The following is a 20,071-nucleotide window of genomic DNA, read 5'->3' on the forward strand; positions in this document are numbered from 1 at the left end:
TGTTATTTTAATAAGATATTTCAGAATATCAAAGAACACAGAAGCTAGAAGAGACTTTAAAGATTACCTAGAAAAGCTGCTCATTTTAAGGTTTTTAGGTAGACTATCTTAAAAGTCACATAAAAATCCAATTCAGTAAGTCAACGTTTAGACAGCTTCCTGATGGAGAAAGAGCCTGTAGCTGATGATAGAAACCGTAGAATACTAAGAACTTCAAAAGTTTCAAAGCACTTTTTTATATGCTATTTTACTTGAACCTCCTGCTGAATGATGGAATCACAAGGGAAGCCATTAAAAACAGTGATGTCTGCATCCTCACTTTCTCCAAGAGCCAATTCCATCTGTCGAATCCATCAGAGATTGTTTCCCATCAGTGTCCTATCTTGCTTGGTGTACATGTGCGTGTGTGCACATCCTGCTGCTCCTCACAAATCGACACTTTAATTTGACTCACTTCACAGCCAAACCCCCATGATAAACCTCTTATGCTTTACTCTCCATTAATCACACACACACACACACACACACACGAAATTTAATATATCACCAAAAGCTCAGGAAAAAGAAAAGGAAAAATTAATCATATTCTATCACCTTCATATAACTTATACATATTTTATTTTTATAAGCATAATTATATCATCAGAGTAACACATCTATTTTTTCTCTGCTTTTCAAACCTGACATTTTGACATGTTCATTTTTCATGAGGCTACACTGTCTTATATTAAGCATGGACTGTATATTCCATAGCAATGGATGTTACTACTTCTGCAAGCTTTCCTTTACAGTTAGATATTCAAATTGACTCTAAAGTTTTTTTTGTTTGCTATTATGAATAGCATCTTCATGCTATAGCTTTGAATAATTCCTAATAGGATTTTTAGGGCAATTACACTTTAAGACTTTTGATAAAACTGCCAAAAAGCCTTCCAAAACAACTGGTAGCATTTACAATGCCTCTGTCAGGCTTTCCAAGAGTATTAAACCTGAAAGAATAGACAGTCGATACTCATCTTGATTTTCTCATCTTACCTTCATTTCTGTTTTTTTTTTTTAATTCATTGTAATTTGTTTTCTTTTTTAAAGCAAGCTCCTGAAGCAACTTTCACTAAGGTTACAAAGGACCTCCGAAAGGCCAAATCGAATTATTTCTGTATGCTCCCACTTCTTCCTATCTCTTACCCCCACCTCACATAACCTTCCCTACATTCTGTAACCTGAAGCTGTTAGCTACTTTTCCAACATATAATGTTTCACACTCTATTATTTGTCTGGGATACCCTCCTCTACTTGAAAATTCCCACTTACTCTTCAAGACCTATCTCAGATGTTACCTCTTTCATGCAACTTCCTTATCCCATTCTTTTTACCCATATCTCCATAAACCATTGTGCTGTGCTTATTGGTCATTACCTCTCTTTCTTCCCCTAGAATCCAAGCCTGTTCAAGGGCAGGGTCTATCTTTTTAGAGCCACCACAGAAGTAATTAACATACGACATAAAAATAATGATTAATTCTTCATCTAAGTAACACACTGTCAAATCAGAATGTAAACCTCAGGGCAGCATTACGTTTCACAGATTCCCAGGTACTCAATCTCTGAGAGTACAAAGACTTAAAAAAGCTCAGTTTGGTTTAATTGAGCAAATAACGAACAAAAATGTAGCCTAAGAAGAGGATCAACAAAACCAATGACATTTCTGCTCATCAGAAGCAGGGAATTTAAATACCTCAGGCTTCTCTGATAATAATTTAGTGACAGCTGTTATGTATTGAGTAGTTACCAAGCCCAAGCACCATGCCAAGGATATCCTACAAACGGCCCCACCCTTTCCACCTGCAAGTGTTCTAGTCACTAGCAACTCTGTTTCTCCTGTGGAAGAGTTCATTTTTCTTTCTTTTGGAAAGAATGGAAAGAAGCTCCTTTCCACCTGCAAGTGTTCTAGTCACCAGCAACTCTGTTTCTCATCTAAGCTCCAGCTTCCAGAGGCACTTAAGTGTTCACTCCAGTTGGCAAGTCACTTTTTATTTGCAAAATTGTAATTTCCAAATCTTAAAATTATGAAATGTTAGAACTACAAAAGAGTCTGGAACTCATTTAATCAAGGCCCCTCATTTCATAGAGGGGGGACCTCCCGAGGCTGGGAGAAGTTAATTCACTCAAGGTCAGAAGTGCGAGAACCCAGGTAGCCTATCGTACCAGTTTTCCTTTGTTCTACCTCTTGCTTGAAAACAGAAATCAACATTTCTCATGAAAGCAGTTAATTATTGATTACCTGAAGAGGAATATTCTATTTGTACCTAGATTAAACCACAGACTTTCTATATTTCTCTCTTCTACATGTTGATATCTTATTTTTTGTTTCTAACATGCAAGTATTTAAAATTAAGTCTTAAGCAAAAAAAAAAAAAAGAAAAAAAAGAAAAAGAAAAATGAACTCTTAGCTAGAATCAATAATAAATTTTTTTTTTATTTTAAAACAGCTCTCAGTACCTGAATGTGCTCTTTCGTGATCAGCCAGGGTCGGTGAGCTAGCAGCTTGTTTATTTCATTAAGATTTTTCAGTCTTTGCGGTACATATTCCAAACCATTCAACCACTCAGCAATACCTCCTGTCTTCAAAAATTCATCCACATGCATGTTTATTAGGTAGGAACACTGATGTCTAGCCGCAGCCTAAAACACAAGAAGAGTCAGTTGATACAATAATCGTGGTTGTTAAAATAATAATAATAATAATAATAATAATCGTGGTTGTTACTCTACTATTTCTAAACAAACAGGAATTCATTTGGAGTTTAATAGTTTTAATAACCAATAATTCTTTTCTTACAGATTCCTTCTCCTGCTAAAACTTCTATCACAATATGTCACAGATTCTTTTTTTTTTTTTTAAGACTTTATTTATTCATGAGAGACACAGAGAGAGAGGTGCAGAGACCCAGTCAGAGGGAGAAGCAGGCTCCATGCAGGGAACCCAATGCAGGACTTGATCCCAGATCCCAGGGTTGCACCCTAAGCTGAAGGCAGACACTCAACTGCTGAGCCACCCAGGTGTCCCTATGCCACAGATTCTTGAATCAATACTTGTAGCTGATAGTTGTATTAAGCGAACAGCTGTCACATGTAGATAGTTACGTCCTTAGCCAGAAGAGGGAATGGATTAACCTAGAATCTACTTTCTAGTTGTGAAGAACAAGAACATACATGTCCATTTCATGATGGTAAATGATATAAACTATGTTCTATTTAAAACACAATAAAATCTCACTAATTTATATTCTACTGATTCATAATGCATGCTAATTTGGGTGATCCTCTTACCCCCTTTAAAATAACAGTGATTTTGGTCTTACTGGAAACATCGCCCTACTAGGACAGGCTCCATGACACCTTTCTTCCTGTGCAGTCAAAACCAGCCTTAACACCAATGGTTTCGGGAAATCCGTTCAAAGCAGGCTTTTCACCGCTCCTTTCCCTAGCACTGCTTCTCAGGAAAATAATACCATCTACTGATTCTGTTTTCTGTATCTTGCTTATCTTCTTAGTTTGCGATCATTACAAGTCTGCCTTCGGCCTTACTGTCGTCAAAATTGTAAGCTGGAATACACTCTTGGTCATGTTTGTCGGCTGATAGGACATAGGGTGCTGCCCTTTTCTTGTTGTTGTTAAAACTTTGGTTAAGAGTATAAACAAGATCATCAAATTAAACCTGGGAAAAACTAATCTGCTAACTGCAGGCTAGCTCTACCAGTCCAGCTTTTCTCCTAAACTTTCCCAACAACAGGGCACTTGGGCCAGATCCTTCTTTTTCTCTGGAAATGATCCACCCCTGAAACTGCTCCTTTCTAACCTTCTCATCCCAATTTATAATTCTCTCCCCACCCCCACCAAGACATTAACTAGTTAACTAGTTTGCACCAAGTACTATATACTTTGCAGGGTTAGAACTCATTGGAGAAATTTTTTCCATTGGTGCTGATGGATACTTTTATCTGGCCAGATTAGTGATATTCTTCATGTGTAAAATGAGTAAATCAGATGTCACCGCCAAACCATTTTATGTTAACTATACAAAACAAAGTATCAAGAGCAAAAATAAAACTTGTGGGATGCTAGGGATATTCCTTAGGACATTACAAACATCATTAATCGTAAGAGAGTAAGTTGAAAATTCAAGGGGAAACATTCAGTGCATTGAGATGCCTAGAACATTCGACGTGTATCCAAGACCCATGATATCCAAAAGGTTACAGGCTTCCTCAGTTCTTACTTCTAGAAAATTCTACCTCGCTCTACACACCAACACACACAGACTGGTAGGAGAAAGGAGGAGTAAGGGCGACATCAGGCGAAGTGGGGCAAGCGGGAAGCAGGCGCACCATTATTGCAATGTAGTGCCTGTGTGGTAGAGGAAGGGGGCCGTCCATGCGCAGCATGTAGAACTGGCTCCGCAGGAACGACTCCAGGTACTGAGTGTGGAGACTCATGACCTGGGTGATGTTGTCCAGCCGACCGGATGTAGAGTATTCTTCCACAAGAAAGTTAGTACGTTCATCCACTGTGTTTGCTTGGACAACCTTACAAGCGAAGACACACAAAATGATCATTGAGAAGTCATGGCTTTTTTGTTTACATACATTATGCCACTCTTGAGGCAAATGAATGTTCTTTTGATACGAACAGACACTGAGATTAGGCAGTTGCTCATACCAGAAATAAAAAAGAAAGCACCACTCATTTTTGGCTCTGGGACCACAATTTATTAAACAACAAATGTCAAATCATCAAACATGCAACTATGAAATTGGAGAAAAGCAGCTTCCATCTGCTGCGCCAGGCACATAAGGCAAAATTTTCAGGGCCCAGTTGCCTGGCCTATTATTATACCAATTTGTGCAGCGGCAAAAGCGGTGGCATTTGATTCCTATAGTTAGGATTGTATCTCAACTGCCTGTGATGATACTTAATCACCTTCTTTTAAGACAGATATTTTCAGCCTGATCTTTTGCTTATTTTATTTCAACATAAAATGAAAAGCTCCCTGAAGTCTTTTGAGGGACAAAAAAAAGAAAATATGATAATATGTAGGAAAATGTTAATTGAAAAATTAATAAGGGCACTAGAATATTGTCATTCCTATTTTTAGTCTATTGTATTAATTACTAAAAACAAGGTTAGTGATTAAAATGGACATCCTCCATCTTAGGGAATCAAAAGTGCTTCCTCAAAAATAGATTCTTATATATAGCCTTATACACAATGACAGCTTGGGCATCACACCAAGAATTGGCTCTGAAGGTGTTAAGAGCTTATTAGCACCTTGTAAAAGGACCCGGCTCTGTGGAAATTAATGGACATGAGATGAATATTTCTAGGATTGGTTCATTATTTATTGATAGTTTAGAATTAGAATTCTGGACTTAAGAATACATTCCTTATTTCAGATTCAAAATTAAATTCGAGCTCATGCTCTGAGTTGATGGCAGAGCCTGGTCCAGAATCCAGATTTTCTAAAGTCCAGACTAATGGTCTTTCCAAAGATCCATACTGCTATTAGAAACTCTGTTTACTCTTTAAGGCTGGCTTCACAGTCTCTTCTGAAAAATAAGTACAAATTACACAAAGGCACTATTGACTGAGGAAAATCTAATCCCAAAGGAAATAGAATGTTTGGAAAGTGTGAACTGTGAGGAAATGTTAATTACAATGGCGTCAAAAAGCAATTTCAGTTCAGCTGGTTATAAAGCCAAGTACACTTTCATTTGCCCATTTCCCCCCATTTTGTCAACTACAGGGACCAAGTGATGGTAAAAACAATAAGATACAGATCAACCACATGTAATTAAATGTAGAATATTTGTTGGTTTTGTTTTGTTTTCCCCAGCAGAGTTTCTTTTGTTTAACTGACGCCAGAGATTGTTAACGGATGCAAGAGGTCCTGAAAACAGTGGTGGCTCCTGCAAACCAGCTTACCTTCAAATATATACTGTGAAAATGACTGTGTTTTAGGAAGTCTTTATGTATCTGAGGTAATCTCTCGGCCAACAGTGGCCCCAATACTGTAGGGAGAAATGGGCACAAATGCAACCATGTCTCTAATGACTGGTGGCCACCTAGATCAGCTAGAGATACTGAGTTCCCAAAACATTACTGTTAACCTTCCTTCCACCTTTCCATCCAGATGGTAAGGTCACTCATAAAGTGAAATAAAGATGAACTACCGACTCTGCCCATGACCTGGCATGTATCCTTTGAATTCTCTTCATCCCTTCTTTTAAGACAATGCCTGGCAGGTGCTCTGTACATTTATTGACTACTTGCAGAACAATACAGGAATAATGCTGGTGCTTTAAGATAAATGTCTTCACAGTAAATAGTGAAATCAGTATATACCATTGTATTCAGTAAGTTAATAACTCCTCCTAGCAGAGAAAAATTCAATTTAGTGGTTCTTAAGCTTCTCTTAACCTAAGCATATACCTGAGAGGCATCGAGGAATCAAGGAAATCCCGCACATTGCTGTCACCTTTCATAAAGATTTACACCCACAAAATGGGCACAACTCTTCTACTAATTAGAATTTCTTTTGCATTGTATTTTATGACCTCTCTTTCTTGCAGTTACTGTTTTGACTTCCCACTCTCACCAAAGGTACAGATTATACAGATTGCATTGACATTCTGCCCAAGAGACTAAGAACCAATCAACCAAACAACTACTAACGATGTCATGGCATGTTTTGCTTAATAGGTTTAGTTGGGAAACTCCCTTTCTCATTTCAAAATATAGTTTCTTAATATACTAAATCACCATGAAACAGTGGCCATTTGAAAACCTAAAACCTTCAGGTTGATATTAAACTTTATTTAAAAGAACTTTATTACTATTAGCAGCTTTGTTCAGAAAAGTTGTGTTTGAAATCAAAAATGGTAAAATTTACATTTTTCTAGCCTTATAGTACAACTAACTCTAAAATAAGAAGGCAGATTATTAAATACACAAACTTTTAAGTGAAGTTCAAAAGAAAATATCTCTATGTTCTGACATATAAATAAGGAACAAGAGCAAAACATAGGTTTACTTCCATATTAAAAATGGAGATATTCTTTGATACAATTAAGTCACTTTTTTGTAAACACGTAATATATTTTAACACAGATAAACTTACTTCCTTCTCTGGAATAAAGGCACTTGGTCCTCTTGTCAAAGGTTGAGATACTCGGATTCTTTTATCCTATTTTTAAAAGAAAGGTTTTGTGTTAATGGTGACTTTCTAAGAAAAGTTAAATTGGTACAAATTTATTGCTGAGGTACTAAGACAAACTGAATAAACAGAATTATGTAAAATCAAAATAAGGGACGGTTCTCAGATCACAAAAATCCATAGGGCTAATGAGGTAATGGGGCAAGTTCCTCAAAAAGTTAAAAACAGAACTATCTTATGATCCAGCAATTGCACTAGTGGGTATTTACCCAAAGAATACAAGAACACTAATCCAAAGGGGTACACACACTCCTATTTTTATAGCAGCATTATTCACAATAGCCAAGATACAGAAGCAGCCCAAGTGTCCATCAATTGATAAGTGGATCAAGATAATGTGGTATGTACATACAATGGAATATTAGCCACAAAAAAATAATGAAAATCTTGCCATTTGCCATAACATGGATGGAGCTAGATAGTAAAATGCTAAGCAAATTAGGTCACTCAGAGAAGACAGATACCCTACAATTTTACTTCTACGTCGAATTTAAGAAACAAAGCAAACATGCAAAGGAAAAAAAAAATGGGAGAGACAGAGAGAGAAATAAAGAAACAGACTCTTAACTAGAGAGAACAAACTGATGACTACCAGTGGGGAGGTGGGCAGAGGGATGGGTGGCATAGGTGATGGATAAGGAGTGCACTTGTGATGAACATCATGTGACGTACGAAGTGCTGAATCACTATATTGTATGCTTGAAACTAATATAACACTTGTGTGTATATGTGTGTGTGTATACACACTATATAATCAGCACATTAACTGAAATTAAAATAAAAACTTTAAAAAAAAAGATAATGGGGTAATAACCTCCTCCTCCAGTGCTGGATACACAATGCACTTCCAAATTTCATTTCCCTCAGTCATATTCTACAGCACCAGAGATTTTTAGCTCATTTTGACAAGACTAAAAACTTTCGATCTCCATAATAAAATCATATCTAATAGTACACTAGTGCACTAACAGTGCTCAATCTGAAAGCTCCAGGAAAGGTTGAATTCAGAGGATTACACACAACTCCCTAAAGTGATGACTTGACCTGTGGGGTTTTTTCCTGAACAAAATAGGAATAAACATATCTAATATAAAGTTTTGAAGCTTTAAGTAAGAAAACTGTATAAGCTGGAGAAATAGAGGTTAACTTAATGTAAGAAATGGAGAATATAGCAATGTTTATTGTTCTACTTGCTACTCTATTTAAGTGGTAGATGACTAATGGCATGTTTGTTAGATTTTTTTTTTGAAGTTTTTAATTTTTTTGTTAAATTTTTTTAATTAAAAAATATTTTGGTTATCCCCATTTAAGTGTAATATCTATAATGTCGCATCAGTAGAGAAGATATTTGCAAATCAGATACCTGATAAGGGGTTAATATCCAAAATATATAAAGAACTCATATAACTCAAAAGAAAAAAAAAACTCAATTTAAAAAAATGGGCAGAGGATCTGAATAGACTTTTTTTCAGAGAAGACGTTCAGATGGCCAAGAGACACATGACAAGATACTCAACATCCCTCATCATCAGGGAAATGCAAATCAAAACCACAATGAGGTAACACCTCACACCTGTCAGAATGGCTAAACTCAAGAACACAAGAAACAAGTGTTAACAAGGATGTAGAGAGAAAGGAATTCTCATGCCTTGTTAGAGGGATGCAAACTGGCGTAGACACTGTGAAAGACGGTATGGAGGGTCCGCAAAAAATTAAAATTAGAATTACTCTATGATCTAACCATTCTACTTCTGGGTATTTTTCTGAAGAAAAGGAAAACATTACTTTGAAAAAACACATACACTCCTATGTTTATTGCAGCATTATTTATAATAATCAAGATATGGAAATAGATTCTAAGTGTTCATGAATAGATGAATGGCTAAAGAAAACATGGTATACTATATACATAAAATGGATTACTTCTCAGCCATAAGAAAGATAGAAATCTTTCCATTTGTGACAACATGGACAGACCTTGAGGATATTATGCTAAGTGACCTAAGTTAGAAAAAGATAAACACTGTAGATTTCACTTACATGTGGAATCCAAATGATAAAACAAATGAACACACAAAACCAAACCAAACTCCTAGATAGTGAAAATAGACTGGTGTTTGCTAGAGGCAGAAGGGTAGAGAGGTGGGCAAGCTAGTGAAGGGGATTAAAGAGGTACTAACTTTCAGTTATAAGTCACAGGATTATGATGTACAGCATGGTGACTACAGTCAATAATATTGTATAGCAAATTTCAAAGTTGCTAAGAAAGTAAATCTTAAAAGTTCTCATCACAAGACCAAAACAATGTGTGAGTGTACATAGTGACAGATGGTAACTAGACTTATGATGGTAATAATTCTGCAATGTATACAAATGTTGAATCATTGTGTTGTACACCTGAAACTAACATAATGTATGGCAATTATACTTCAATAAAAACAAAACAGAGACTATGCCATGGTTTACAAAGATTATAAAGAATGCTTGGAAGACTGAAGAGCATGAGAACAGAGGTCTATTGGGAAAGTAGTATGTTAAGCTTTAGGTGTCACCAAGCCCTCCTCAGGAAACTTCTAAAGCGAGGAAGTGACTCTAAAATGGTTCCTTATCCAAAATGGGCAACATCTACTTCACATGACCTTGTTTCCGGCCATAGCAGACTAGACCAGCACAGAAGCTTATCTGCAACCTATGGGTGCCCTGATGCAAAAGTTCTGCCCAAACACAACTGAGGGTAATTCACTGGACCATTTAAGATTCTAGAGTTAGGGACATCTGGGTGGCTCAGTAGTTGAGCGTCTGCCTTTGGCTCAGGTTGTGATCCCAGGGTCCTGGGATTGAGTACGGCGTCAGGCTCCCCTGCGGGAGCCTGCTTCTCCCTCTGCTTATTTCTCTGCCTCTCTCTCTCTCTTTCTATGTCTCTTGTGAATAAATAAAATCTTTAAAAAAGGAAAAGATTCTAGAGTTACTACAGGTGTATGAAACCAATGCACTCTGATAAAGAGAAGAGCAACAACATAGCACTCAGAAGGCAGAGGCAGAGAACACAGTAAAGCAGCATTAGAAAAGGCAACAATAGATAACTGCTTCTAAGGGCAAAAGCACCAGTGTTTCTAGGGAGTCCCTAGAGGAAATCAAGTCTAATCATGGGCTCTCCTATGTCTTTTCCTCTTTTCCATCCTTCACTCCACTCTCTAGAAGGTAACCAGAATCCTTTTTGTTCCTTAAAATCAAAGAGCCTGCCAAACACAAAACAGTTATTCCAATCCCTTATTTCAACAAGCAGCAGTTACAAAACAAACTGACAAAAGTAGGCAGGCAGCTAAGGCACACTCAATGATTTTTTTTTTTTTTTTTTTTTTAAGAACCTGATCACCTCTGTTAGACTCAGGGGGTACAGGGCAAGCAAAACAGAAAGGGTCCCTGCCCTCATGACCATGGCACATAATCTCCATCAATGTTCAGAATTCTATCAGAACAAATATATTGAATAATGATCATCTAAACCTGCTCAAGTGTCAGAAAGAACTAGGCATTTAGGTTGTATTTATAAAGGGATGACACATACATCTTTAGCCTACTGGTCAAATATACTAGAAGACTCTATGTAAAAAGGAGTAATTTAGAATTTCTAATATCGGCATTTCCTGTCTACATCAACCACAATCTAGTTTAACCCAGAAAAAAAATTTAGAAGAAAATAATAGATTTCTTCCTCTGCTACCTCTGTGAGTTATAGAAAACAAAATTTTAAATACTCTCTATATGATATAGCCTAACACAGTCATATGTGAAAAGCAATTTCCTTGATGATGAATCGTTTCGAATGAATAAAGTAGTTAAGAGAAACTGACTGTGAGGACCTATCACAGGTTTGAGGAGGAAAATGCCAATAGGAAGATAAGTGAAGGTTTTTATTTATATTTATAAAAATATATGTAAAACGGAGAGAAAATACAGGGAGCAAAAAACTGAAGGTGTACAAAGGGACTTTGGGAGGAGACAAAGAATGATGCATTAGTAATATGATTTGTTTATAAAAATCACTATTTGATGCATTTATCAATTGAATACATCTTTATATGCTTGAAATTATTATTTTACCTACAAAAATATTTTCTGGAACAGATGTTTAAATCTGAAATACGTCTTCATTACAAATGGAACTGTGTGCTGCTGTACTTCAAAGAACATAATATCTCTCTTCGTTTTGACCAATTGATAAGAAGCAACAAAAACTCAATTTCATTTGTGTCGACATTCATTTGGTCATTTAGTCAGCAATAATTCATGGGGTATTTACAACATGCTGGATACAAATAAGGACTAGCCTGGCAGAAATGCATGCAACCAACCAACCATTCGGCCTCTGACATACTTCAGAGCAGATACATACACTAGGTGATGTGGGAAGACATCATTTTAACTATTGCCACTTAGTCATTCCTCTTTCGTTGAACATTAAAGTTATGTCCAGTTTTTATTATTATAAATAATGCTGAGTATCTTTGTACAAAGAGATTTTGTACAAAGGACAGGTTTTACAGTATTTAGGATAGATTCTTTAGGAAGAATCCTAGATGTGGATATCCTTTTAGGTCATAAGTGCTAACAAAAATGTTTTACCAATTTTATTTTCATCAGCTGAGAAAATGCCCACTTAACCCATTCACTTTTAAAAGTGAAAAAAAAAAGCATCCAAAAATGTGATGGGAACTTTTCATGATACATATTTGAGGTAAAACTTCTTATGTAGAGATGTGTCATATAGTCAATAATAATAATACAGTTTTTTATAGAAAACAATTTTTTAAATAATATAATTCTGGGAGTGACATAGCCCCTGGGCCGAAGACTAACACAAACCAACCAACCAACAAAAACATCTCCGGTGGGGAGTTACTGCAATAGCCTGGGGGGAGGGGGGGGCGATGATGTGGCCTGACTTAAGAGAGCTGCTTAAACACTAAAAGGAAGGGAAAAGTTAACAGCATTGCTTTTTAAAGATTTTAAGGTATTTGAGAGAGAGACAGAGATAGCACATAAGTGTGTGTGTGGGGCAGGGGGAGATGTCATGACCCTGAGATCATGACCTGAGTTGAAACCAAGAGTCAGACACTTAACCAATGGAGCCAACCCTGAAAACTAACATCATTTTTAAGTTTTGCCATGATGTACCCTTCTTCGCTTAGGTTTTTAAAATGGTGCCACTCCTGAAATAGTCAGCCTACTTCCTGCTTCTGTAAAAGGAGCACCTTTTTGGTGAGGATTCTACTATTGTCTCAGCTGCTTCATATAGTTATAAGAATATAAACAAATATATTTGAAAAATAAAATTTAAAAAGTGATCAAGGCAGTTCACAAATTCTACTATGAATTCATCTTTCTAAGTTCTTTTTTTCCCCCAACTACGTTGTTGGTGTATGTTTTGAAAGTTTAGGTCAAACCCAAAAGAAAGAGGACGGCACCATATCCCAAAGATTCATCTTAAAACCATAAGCTGAGGGATCCCTGGGTGGCGCAGCGGTTTGGCGCCTGCCTTTGGCCCAGGGCGCGATCCTGGAGACCCGGGATCGAATCCCACGTCGGGCTCCCGGTGCATGGAGACTGCTTCTCCCTCTGCCTGTGTCTCTGCTTCTCTCTCTATCTCTCTGCGACTATCATAAATAAATAAAAATTAAAAAAAAAAAAAACCATAAGCTGAACTTCCGTTCTCCTGTAATACCCTGTAACACCTTTCCTCAGCTTTCATTTCAAATCCAAAATGTCCAGGAATGAGTTCCTACTTCATTCATACCCTTGATTAACAATCTGAATCTCTAGACCTGTGTTGCCTTGTATGGTAGCTATCAATCACATGTGACTTACATTTAAATTAATTAAAATTGAATAAAGTTAAAAGTACAGTTCCTCAATCACTAGTCACCGTTCCTGTGCCCAGCAGTCACATGTACCCATGGCTACTATAAAGGACAGTGTAGACTTTCCCATGTGCTAACACAGAAGGTTCTACCAAATGGCACTGTTCTAGACTCTTCAATTTTTTTTAAAAAAAATCATATCTTAGGCATTTTAGTGTTTTTTTGGAAATGATAAATGATTTCTCCACAGAATTATCAGTTTGATGATCACACATACTAATCCCATAACCAAGCATTTTAGCGTCATTGCGGAAACGCTCTCAACGAAATTAAGAGTGAGTCCGGATAAGGGCAATTCAGGAAAAACAAACCAACAAAATCAGCCAGTTCCAAGAATCCTTGTCTCAATGTCTGCTCATGTAACAGTTTCCCGAAAAATAACAACTTTTTTTTTCCTTTGAAAAATTTATGGTAAAAAACCCATAACATGAGATCTACCCTCTTAACAAATCAAGCGTACAGTACAGAATTGCTAACTGTAAGTACATTGTACAACAGATGTCTAGGATTTTTTTTTTATCTTGCATAACTGAAACTTTATACCCATTGAACAACAACTCTGCATTCCCCTCAACCCCCAGCCCTTGGCAACCACTACTTTGTGCTTTTTATGTAAGCACACTTCAGATCCCAGCTGAGATGCTCCTTACGTAATCACCAGCTTTCTTGCCTCCTAGCAGGATTCACGATGCAGATCTGTCTTCTGTACAAGTCCACTCTTGGTTGCTTCTATAACATTGGACCACCCATCCTACTTAGTCTTTGACCACTTTTACATTTTTCCTGGACATCCCCTGCATTTCTTTCATTAATATTCATTCTAAGGGCAACCTGGTGGCTCAGTGGTTGAGCGTCAGCCTTTGGCTCAGGGTGTGATCCTGGAGTCCTGGGATCAAGTCCCGCATGGGGCTTCTTGCGGGGAACAGGCTTCTCCCTCTGTTTATCTCTGACTCTCTCTGTGTCTCTCATGAATAGATAAATAAGATCTTAAAAAAATATATTCATCCTCTCAAGTGAGTATTCTCTTCCAGGGATTACACCTTCTTTCCACAAAACCAAATTGGCTGAATTGTGTGATAGTCCCTGTACTGGGGGGGGGGGGGGGGGGGGGGGGGGTGGAGAAAAAAGAACATGTGAACTGAAAATGAGCAAGGCAGGCAACTGACTCCTGAATCTTATATCTAGCTTGGAGCTCTTGTTGGCCCTTGGGTCTGGATTTGGGGCATTCTGAGCTGCCTGTGAAGTCATCTGTTTATAATATTTACACCTTAAAATCAACACGTTTAAAACCAATGTTCTGGGGCATCTGCCTTTGGTTCAGGTCATGATCTCAGGGTCCTGGGATGGGGCCTGGCATGGGGCTCCCTGCTCAGCAAGTGGGTTGGGGGTGGGAGGGTAGAGGGATGGGGAGGTGGTTGTCCTGCTTCTTCCTCTCCCTCTGCCCCTCCCCCTGCTTATGTGCCTCTCTCTCAAATAAATAAAATCTTTTTTAAAAAAAATCTTCCACATCAAACCCACTGTCCCTTTTCACTTTCCTGTCTGAATAAAATCACTGCATGCACCAGTGGCCCTGGCTCTAACGCCAAGTTATCTTGGACTCTTCATCCTAGGAGCCTGCATTCAACAGTTGCCAAATCCTGTAACTGCCTTTTCCCAACTAAATCTTTAAGTCATCCTCTCCACACACCCTCCTCAGCCATAAGAATTGAGAAATAGTTTCCCCTCCTAACTAGGAATAATGTCAATTCAACGTCTTAGCTTTCCTACGGGTGGGGAGGCTTTGAGAAGATAACACATAAAAAAATGCAAAGCATAATACATACTAAGGTCTTAGTTTTATTTTTCTTCTGCCAACTGTCCCTACTGTAAAACAAAACAAAATATCCCAAACTAGAATAGCTATATTTTCTAAACAAAGAGAACTCAAGGGTTGTTCTAGAAGTGAAAGTCACCTGCAGCCACAGTAATTTTGAGGAATAATACTGCCATATTTTCCTGTTTTTAAGTATAAAGCTGATACTTACTCTACAGAAACAAATGGCTTTGATCATACTAGCGAATCTTGTACAATGGCCTTGTTCTGCTTCTATGAAAATCTAAAATCCTGGGGTGCCTGGCTGGCTCAGTTGGTGGAGCATATGACTCTTGATCTTGGGGTTGTGAGTTCAAGGCCCATGTTGGGCATAGAGATTACTTTAAAAAATGAAAAAAAAAATTAGAGAAAATCTAAAATCCCAAAACTAGCCCTTGAGGGTTTTTTTTAGCTGCACTGTCCATTACAGTAGTCACATATGGTTATTTCAACTTAGGCTAACCTTAAATAAAATTAAAAATTTAGTGCCCTAATGCACTTGTTACATTTGAAAGTGCAATAGTCACATGTGGCTAGTGAGTGTCATGCTGCACAATGCAAAGCTAGGATATTTCTAGTCATCACCGAAGTATCTATGGTACAGCATTGTTCCACAGCCTCACTTAATCCTGATTTTAGCAACTGGAATGATGCAAAAATACAAAATGGTTAAAATTTCAGAAATGAACATGCACATAATAAACACGCATTAAAGTAACTTTAAGGGCATCTCAGTGGCTCAGTCGGTCAAAGCAGCTGACTTTTGATTTCAGCCTCAGGTCATGATCTCAGAGTCCTGGAATTAAGCCCCATGTCCGGCTCCATACTCTGAGGGGAGTCTGCTTGAGGATTCTCTCTCTGTCTCCCTCTGCCCTCACCTCAAATCAGTAAATAAACCTTCAAAAAAAAAAAGTACCTATAAAAATAAAATAAAAATAGATTTGCATATTAAAACTAGAAAACCAACAAGTTAACTATAATGACAATAATGTTGGAAGATACCATTCTTCGGAATCTTTATTTGATATCAATGTTCAAATCACTATCTAAATAGAACAAAATTTCTAAAATGTTGACTTTAATGTTAAAAAATAAAAGGTTATAGAAAATTTTAAGAAACGATTTTTTTTTTAAGTTTTTATTTATTCAAGTCAGAGCATGAGAGAGAAAGAGAGACTGAGAGAGCACGCAAGCAGGGGCAGAGGGAGAGGGTGAATCAGACTCTCCTGAGCAGGGGCCCCAAAGTGACTTGGGGGCTCTATCCCAGGATTCTCAGATCATGACCTGAGCCAAAGGCAGATGCTTAACCAACTGAGCCACCTGGGTGTCTCAATCTTAAGAAACTTTAGACAATAGTAAATTTAATTGGGCTTTGTTTTCAAATGTCTTAGACAGTAGTCACAGGATTTGTTGAATTTTTTTCCATAAAATTCCATAATTTCAATCAAGAAAAGAAACTAGCTATAAAATAGGAACTAAGACTCTGTCAGTTATGTGTTCTAAGATTGTTTTACAAGGGTTGGAAGGTCAAGAATGCTACCATGAGAAAAGTTTCTTTTTTCAGATGTGTTATTATAGCTGAAAGAAATTATGCTTGAAATTCATCAGTGGAGATTATGCCTGTTAAATCATTATCTGCTAGAAAACAAAACACTGAAAGGATAAAGATTAATTATCTTTAGAAAACTGCTTCTTTTGACATGTAACAGCTAGGCAATTTACCAGATAACTTTATATAAATTAATCTCTAGCAAGTTAAGGATACTTGGAAGTCAGGAATTCTTAAAATTGTGAGTTTTTAGAGGTGATCAACAAATCACTTGGCCCTAAAAAGCTGACTACCCTGGAGAATTAGGTGCTGCACTTCCTGCTCCTAAATACTTTTAAATTATTAAATTTCATTTTTCCTTATCTCGCCAGTATCATGGGAAAGCAGAACACATGCACCTTCTATTTATTAAGATATAAAAACTGCTTATGAATTTCTCTCTTTCAGGAGAGAAAAATATTAAATAATATGTACCATTAACTTTACAGAGAGATATTTAGAGGTTTTTAAAATCTTCAACATATAAAAATTATGGCAAAACAGAAATTTGACTCCACTGTGCACAATGATCCTTTAGCTTTTTAGAATATCCTGAGGGGGCAGCTGGCTGGCTCAGGTGGTAGACCATGTGCCTCTTAATCTTAGGGTCATGAGTTCAAGCCCCATATTGGGTATGGAGCCTATTTAAAACAAAACAAACAAATAAATCCAAGAAGGTAGTTTAATATCTTTGACATGGGTTTTTATTAAACATACAACAGTGGCAAAACATCTTACATAATGAAACACATTCCCCAAACAAAATTTTTAAGTGTGACGATAAGGAAGCCAACTCCAATGATCAATACAAATAGTACATTTCAGTTGTTGAGTCTCCTATTCTTCACAGGTGTCTCACACTTGGCACAAACCACTGCAGAAAGGCACAGATGGACAGGTGGCTCTATGCTATGCGATAATGGTGATGCCAACTTTTTGTTCCTTGACAGACAATTTCAGGGATAATAACTGGGTTTAGAGAAATTGGTGATATGACATATTTCAGAGAAAAAGGGCAAATGGAAAGGAACACAGAGATAAAAACTCTACCACTACCTCCATGAGAAAAGAACAGGCTTTAAGATTAATTATAATAGACTGGTAATTTTATGGTAAACTCAAATTTAAGTTTCTGTAATGATATGGAATATACATTATGGTCCCACCACCCCCAAATGGCCTAAAAGATAATTTAACAAAGTTGTGACCTCTCCTACACTAGATTAAAGTATGTATTGGCTTGCAGGATACTGGTAAAGTATGTATTGGCTTGCAGGATAACTGAGATCTAACTAAGGCCATTTCATGAGAAAAGATCTGGTAGCAGAGAATGGTAACCGCACCAAGGATGAGAATCTTTCAAATCACTCCCAAATCTCTCTTGTTACTTGGACCTACGGTATGCAAAGAACCACGAAGCATCAGGAGCCCAACCAGGCACTGCAGGGTATGGCAGAAATGCACTGATGCTCCCCAGGGCACTCAAAATTTCCCTTCACAGGTGAGAGATCCTTTTCAGAGCCCTAGACCAGGAGGGGACTCCTTTTAACTAACCAAGTGAAATGCAGCCTATCAAATCCTTGCAGCAACAACAGCTCCAACCATGGCTAGAGCCACTAGAAGAACAATGCAAAGACCTTGTTAACGGAATTTCAGCGATTCGTTACCAACACACATTGACTAAAATTTTACCTACCTTGAAATCTCAGAACACTTCCACCAAAAGCAAAGCACTTATCCAGTGTATTTTTTGTAAAGGTTTTATTTTTTTTATTTGAGGGGGGAGTAGAGGGAGAGGGAGAGGGAGAAGCAGACTCCCCCCCTGAGTGGGGAGGCCAATGCAGGCTTGATCCTAAGACCCTGAGATCACGACGGGAGCCAAAGGCAGCCACTTAACCGCATGAGCCACCCAGGCACCTCCTGCCCAGTGTATTATAGTAATTTCTTTACCTTCTCATTCCCCTGCTAAGCTGTCAGCTCCAGGTAGGCCTGGATAGTGCCTTGTTCACCTTTGAGTATTTTAACTTGATATAGTCTACATTGTGAGGCAAACATCTGGTCCAATTCTGAAAGTTTTATGTAATGATCATTTGAATAACAATATCTTTTTTGTTTATTTTTCAAAAAATGAGTTCCAAGAAATGAGACATCATGACTAAGTAACTCTCATTAAATAAACAAAAAACCTCAGTGTGCCGAGGTTTGCCATTTGCCTCGGTGTGCTGTTTGGTAGAACTGTTCGGTTAATTTGTTTTACCAGTAGTGGGCCTAAAGACAGACAAACTCACCTACTGAATATGACTATCATTTAGCAGATATCAGTAATAATAGTGGCTATAGTAGATGCACTTAAGTATGTGAATATGAATGAGCCTCATCCCATCAATAAAATAATTAAATAGGTATATCTATATAATAAAGGGTAGCTAATGAATTAAATTTGCACCATAGTATAGCTGAATTTCTAAATGAGCTTTCCCATGATTAGTAACAAAAATCTCTTAAATGTATTCACTAGAACACATGATGAATTCTGTGCAAAATGCAGGCAAGTTTTTCTATTTACATACTGACCATGAATAGCAAACTTGTAAAAACAAAAGGACCACTAGCACTCTATACAATCACAGAGTGACACAAACTTATATAAGTAGAAGTATTAAAAACAAATATGGGAGGAATGCCTGAATGTCTTGGTCAGTAAGAATCCAACTCTTGATTTCAAATCAGGTCATGATCTCAGAATCCTGAGATAGAGCCCCATGTTGGGCCCCACACTGGGTATGGAGCCTGGTTAGGATTCTCTTTCCCTCTGCCCCTCTTCTCTGCTCATGATCTCTCTCTCTCTCAAAATGAAATGAAATGAAATGAAATGAAATGAAATGAAATGAAATGAAATGAAATGAAATGAAAAGATGGGGCTAGGCTAGTCTTTAAACTACATGAGTAGCATCATACTACTAGCTAATCCTTTAAACTGGAAATAAATCTAAAATCCTGTTCATGTCCAAGGCCATCCAGAGGCAAGCAGCAAAGAACACAACCCTCTTTTTCACTTTCTTCCTAATGCCACAGAGTAGTATAAATCTATCAAGTCAGATTCACCTATATATTAAAAATCAGTGGTTCTAATTTGACAGGTCTTTTCCATATTCTGTGGAATTTAGATATGTTTGAACCAGCACTCCCTGACTCTCTGCCTTCCCTTTTTTGTGTCTATTGAAATTCTACCCATTCCTCCTCTAAGACCCAGCTCAAATACCATCTCCTTTGGTCTTTCCTCCACTCCTACCAATTCCCAAGTTCTGCTATGAATGTAAACCTATTCTTCTAGGGGTGCCCAGGTAGCTCAGTCGGTTAAGCATCCACCTTCAGCTCAGGTCACGGTCTCAGGGTTCTGGACTGAGCTCCAAGTCAGGCTCCCTGCTCAGAGGGAAA

General features: G+C 37.5%; 1 protein-coding gene across 3 annotated transcripts in view; it reads right to left on the bottom strand.

Annotated features, from left to right (window-relative positions):
- SESN3 (sestrin 3) overlaps positions 1 to 20,071 on the bottom strand; it is a 70,533-nt gene that overhangs the window by 21,048 nt on the left and 29,414 nt on the right. For all 3 annotated transcript variants that reach the window (XM_041730039.1, XM_041730041.1, XM_041730040.1), the window contains exons 2-4: positions 7,177 to 7,242; positions 4,388 to 4,585; positions 2,499 to 2,681 (exon numbers count right to left, since the gene is read on the bottom strand). In XM_041730039.1, the coding sequence (XP_041585973.1) occupies positions 2,499 to 2,681; positions 4,388 to 4,585; positions 7,177 to 7,242 (447 nt within the window). The remainder of the gene's footprint in view (positions 1 to 2,498; positions 2,682 to 4,387; positions 4,586 to 7,176; positions 7,243 to 20,071) is intronic.

This window comes from Vulpes lagopus, chromosome 15 (assembly GCF_018345385.1).
Source record: "Vulpes lagopus strain Blue_001 chromosome 15, ASM1834538v1, whole genome shotgun sequence".
Taxonomy (NCBI): domain Eukaryota; kingdom Metazoa; phylum Chordata; class Mammalia; order Carnivora; family Canidae; genus Vulpes; species Vulpes lagopus.